The sequence below is a fragment of the Nicotiana tabacum genome, chromosome 9 (genome assembly GCF_000715075.1).
Source record: "Nicotiana tabacum cultivar K326 chromosome 9, ASM71507v2, whole genome shotgun sequence".
In the NCBI taxonomy this organism is placed as follows: Eukaryota; Viridiplantae; Streptophyta; class Magnoliopsida; order Solanales; family Solanaceae; genus Nicotiana; species Nicotiana tabacum.
In genome coordinates, this window is record NC_134088.1 from 79,079,168 (window position 1) to 79,084,178 (window position 5,011).

Sequence of the window (5,011 nt, forward strand, 5' to 3'; positions counted from 1 at the left end):
CCAAATGACCACAGAAGGGGTTTGCCTCGTAGAAATGAGCTCTCCTTTCGCAGCAGCGATTGCGCATCTGTGCCAAAATTCTATGCAGAAGTGAAGCACCTAGGCACACTCCATCTCGCAGAAGCGACCAACAACGACGCAGAAGCGACCATGCACATGCGCTCCAAAAATGCGCAGGTGCGACGCACCAGAACTAGACCTGCCCAGCATGCTCCTTAAGTCCAAAATTCGATCTGTTAACCATCTGGAATCCACCCGAGACCCCCGGGACCTCAACCAAATATACCAATACATCTTAAAACATGATACAAGCTTAATCAAGGTGTCAAATCACATCAAACAAGGTCGAAATTATGAATCGCACCTCGAATAGAACTTATGAATTTCCAAATCTTTCAACTTTCAAAACTCGTGCCGAAACATATCAAATCAATCCAGAATGATGTCAAATTTTGCATGCAAGTCTCAAATGACATAACTGAGCTAATACAACACTTGGAATTGTAATCCGAGTGCGATATCAACAAATTCAAATCTCTTAACCTTCCAAAACTTTAACTTTTCAATTTTTTTGCCAAAATGCTTCAAATTATCCTACGTACCCCCAAACTCAAATCCACATGCACGCCTAAGTCCAAAATCACTTTACGAAACTATTAGAATCATCAAAATACCATTTCGGAGTCACCTACACCAAGGTCAAATTCCGGTCAACTCTTATCGCTTACGCTTCTAAAATAAGAATCCTTCTTCTAAATTGACCCCGAATCATCCGAAAATCGAACTTGACCACACACGCAAGTCATAACATATAATACGAAGCTGCTCAATGCCTTAAGTTGGAAAACGGGACACAAATTCTCAAAACAACCGACGGGGTCGTTATACTTAGGAACTATTTCATTTTGTGCATTTTGTTTAGTAGGATTTGATGAACCTTGGTTCACTATGGTCCATAGTTTATAGACTTCAGCTGTCAGGAAGTCTTCCATTCTTGCTTTCCACCAACTGTAATATTTTTTATTGAACAGGGGTGGTGTGGAAGTTGATTGTCCTTCATTAATTTCGGGTGGAGCACTCATCTCGCTTTCAAGATATCTCTAGGTGTTAGCCGTGTGTGTGAGAGAACCTACTCTGATACCAATTGTTAATCTGAGTACCGGTATGATTTACTAAAGAACTTAGTTCTTTATCGGTTCCTTAAACTTGAAGTAAAGTAAGCAGTAAAGTATATACATTGATTTTTACGTGGAAAATCACCCGACTCAAAAGGTGAAAAAATCACGACCTACTACGTAGGATTTTCAACTCCACTAAGAACAATGATACAAAATATATCAATTACAAGACTATAATTCAATACTCTCTAGTACTCCTACTGCGACTATTTGATTTACAGGTTACTCTAACTTGTAAAACAAACACTCACTCCAACTCAATAATTGTTTGTGACACTTGATTACAACTCAATTTTCTAAAATACATTCACTAGATTGAATCAAGAAGAATATAATACTGATACTCCACTAGAGTGAACACCATGTAATTCTTCAGTTGATGTGTAAAGGATGAATTCAGAAGTCCAAAATAAATAGTATTTAAATGCCTTAGAAATCTTTTAGGAGTCCTATGCATAGTTACCTTTTCGTTTGATAGGACTCCTACTGTTCCAAGGGCTCCACCAGTTTTGGGACTCTTGTCTCTCACTAATTTGTTCGTTTCTTCTTGGCAACAACCCTTATCATATGTAATAGCCTTCTTCTTCCAAACTCGGACCTGGGTAACTTTGAGATAAAGTTATTGTCTTGCACAGACACACAATCATCAACCAGAGGAGTTAGTCCTTTACCCTGAAGAATTGGTTCTTAGAACAATTAAGCAGCTATGTTGAGGACTTGGTTCTTTGAATCATTGCATTTAAACAAACTTTGTTAATCATTAAAATCTCAATACTCAATACAACAACCTCTTGACTTATGCATTCAATAATTCCTTGAATTATATAAGCTCTTATCCCCAATTCATCAAATCTGCTATAGCCATGCATATATCTAAGATGAGTAAATTTCACTTGAATATGGTCTTTGTAGTAGCAATTATCGACAAATGACCAAAAGCATAAGAAAATTATAAAACTATTAAAAATCAAATGACATTTTATGCTCAACCTTTTCGTAATCATAATCCTCCACAGAAATTCATTTACGCTTTAAAACGACAAATAACTGGCATGGTTTTTCGTAATTAGCTTTCATCCATGCAGAGATCTCTTCACTTTTGAGAATAGTCCTCGCAAAAACTTCATCTGTGATTTTACTTTCAAAGTGACTGATAAAAACTCCTTCCAAAATAGCCCTTAGGTTTGTCATTAAATTCTTTGCATCAGCCTCATCCACAAGCTTTGATTGGGAATATGTCAAATCTATTCTCTCGATGCTAAAACAACCATTTTCCTCCACTACTTTAGTCATGTCTTCAGGAGAGGGAAAATACACTGGCACATTGAATGCGTCAACTAGAGATTCATCTAGCATTCCCTGTATATATGTCAAAAAGAAAGACAACTTAATTCCAATATACGGCTAAACTAACTACTCCCCCATCCTATTTTATGTTATAGTGTTTGATGTGATACCACTAAGAAAGAAAGGAAGAATTTAGACACATAAATTAAATATGCGTAAAATACTAAAATTGCCCTTACTACCAATAATTAAATTAGTGACGGCAAGAGTTTCACATATTCATTCACGTTTCTCTCTCATCATAAAAAAGTGAATTTTTATATGAAATAAGTCCCGAAAAGTTATGTCAATTATTAAATCTAGCTAAAACGGGATTAAATAAATTACATAGTTTTCAAATAAAGTAATTGACTCTTTGAGACATAAAAAGGCAAATGTGTCAACATAAAATGGAATGGCGAGAGTATTAAAATAGATCTTCACGAAACCATAGAGTACATAATATACCTCATTGACCATATCAGTAAGACTTGATCCGAAAAATTTGAGGAGGCGATAGACTGAAAATGGTGAAACCAGAACCATTATTCCTCCAGGAACAATCTCCTCAGCTCTTGAATTCAAGAACACTTCCATATCCTTGTCGAACTGAGCAACATAAGCATTAACTACCGCAATATTTGAGGCATCTACATAGTGAATCAATCCCTTATTCCACGCAGGGGATTTCTCATCTAATAACTCTTCTGGCAACTTAGATAACCAATGGATAGCACAAGATGAATGTGCGAAATGGATCGATCCTGAGGGAAATAACCTGCCGTGGAAAGACCCTGGAACTCCTGATGCAAAATAAGACCTATCGGCAGGTAGTGATCGAAAGAGGGTATTGAAATCATTGGTGATATGATCGTTGAAGAATACTTGGAATTCAGGAACATTAATAGTGGAATCTGTACTGAATTGATTATGGTACTTGTCCTTTACAGCTTCTACAATATGTTGCATAGCTGAGAAAGTGTTCGGTCCAACTGAACATCCCAAGTCTACAATACGAAATGTGTTTATTGAAGCTGATAACAGGCTTTTGATGTCAAGCTTTTCAGCAATTGCATCTCTTACCATCTCTTTAGCACCATCTAACACTTCTTTCTGCAGTTGAAAAACACACATAAGTTTGATTAAGAATTTGCAGTTTTATCATGCATAGTAATTCACCAACATCTAATATCTAAAATTCATGTGAGCAAATTGTTATGTACAGTTTTTGTTGGTAAATATATATTCGAATTACAAGAATCTATATTAAACACTAGGAGCAGTATTAGACACCACTGACAACTTTTAAATAGAACTAATTAATTAATTACAGGTTTTCAACTCAAAGGTTATTCGAGCCCTTCAAGTAAATCTCATTAGATATAAAGAAAACTGCCTAGCTTTCCTTAACAACAGAAGTATATATATATATATAGTAAAATTGATCAGACAGTTGTCTATCAGTGAAAAAGAATACGTTCACATGCATGACGAAATATTCTTATTAGTTACAAAGCTATATATGTTTTAAACACTGATTCCAGATATTTTTCGTTCCATGTTTCTCGGAACATTAAGTTAAGATTGGAAATGGTGCTTGAAATACCTGCAATTGGGAGTTTCTGGAGTAGCTGTAGGCACCATCACCAGCATTCATTGGGAAATATCTTTGCATTTTGTCTAAAGCTTGATACTTATTCTTCTTCATGATCGATCAACTATCCTTTTTCTCTCCCACAGTTGTTCCTCATATATAGCCTTCTTCCTAGTGCCTAGCTATAAATGTGGATAGAGTGAGTGGGACACAGATTCCGTTTTTGCAAGGCAACAACTCTAAGATGACTGGTGCATGCCTATTTATAAATGAGCTAGCTGTGCATGTTTTCGTAACATATTTTATTAATTCAATGCTAAATTAATTGGGGGGAGGGTATTTTGGTTGGAAGGCTGTAATTGGCCATGTGTTATAAAGCAAAGAAATTAATCATCAATATGACAATAATAATATTCTAAAGCAACAGTACCCTACATCCAGATTCCAGTGGCAATTGCACAACATTATCCTACATTCACTGGCAATATAATACCCCAACCACAAACAAAGCAGGGCACACATATCAAGTTATAATTAAATGTCTCGATCTTTTTATTTGCATTTGTCATGTTCAGGCCCAAGTTGCATGATCCTACAACGGTTTTTATTTATCCTGGTTTGGCCGTGGACTGTATTTTTCTCTTACAGAAGGTTTATCCAATGGGAACCGAACTAATTAAGAGAATAGACGCTAACGACTCCTCACTATGTGCTGATCCCAGCAGTATTACTGCTCCATGTATCTTTTTTGGAAAAATCTTTTGGATGCTTCCTTTAATCTAACTCATGTGTTCATGTCACTATATATGTTTCTTCAAAATATACTAGGAAGACAATGATGAAGAAAACCCAAATAATTTACACGTCTAACAATGATTTATTCCCAAGAACTTGGACAGTTACGTTCTTAAGT

At 35.9% G+C, this 5,011-nt stretch overlaps 1 protein-coding gene across 1 annotated transcript; it reads right to left on the reverse strand.

Annotated features, from left to right (window-relative positions):
* Window positions 1–2,198: 2,198 nt before the first annotated feature.
* LOC142164375 (loganic acid O-methyltransferase-like) lies at window positions 2,199–4,179 on the reverse strand. Its single transcript, XM_075222347.1, has 3 exons — window positions 4,111–4,179; window positions 2,973–3,617; window positions 2,199–2,537 (listed from the first exon to the last, which is right to left on the reverse strand). Exons 1-3 carry the CDS (start codon window positions 4,177–4,179, stop codon window positions 2,199–2,201), a joined length of 1,053 nt encoding a protein of 350 aa, XP_075078448.1.
* Window positions 4,180–5,011: the final 832 nt, after the last annotated feature.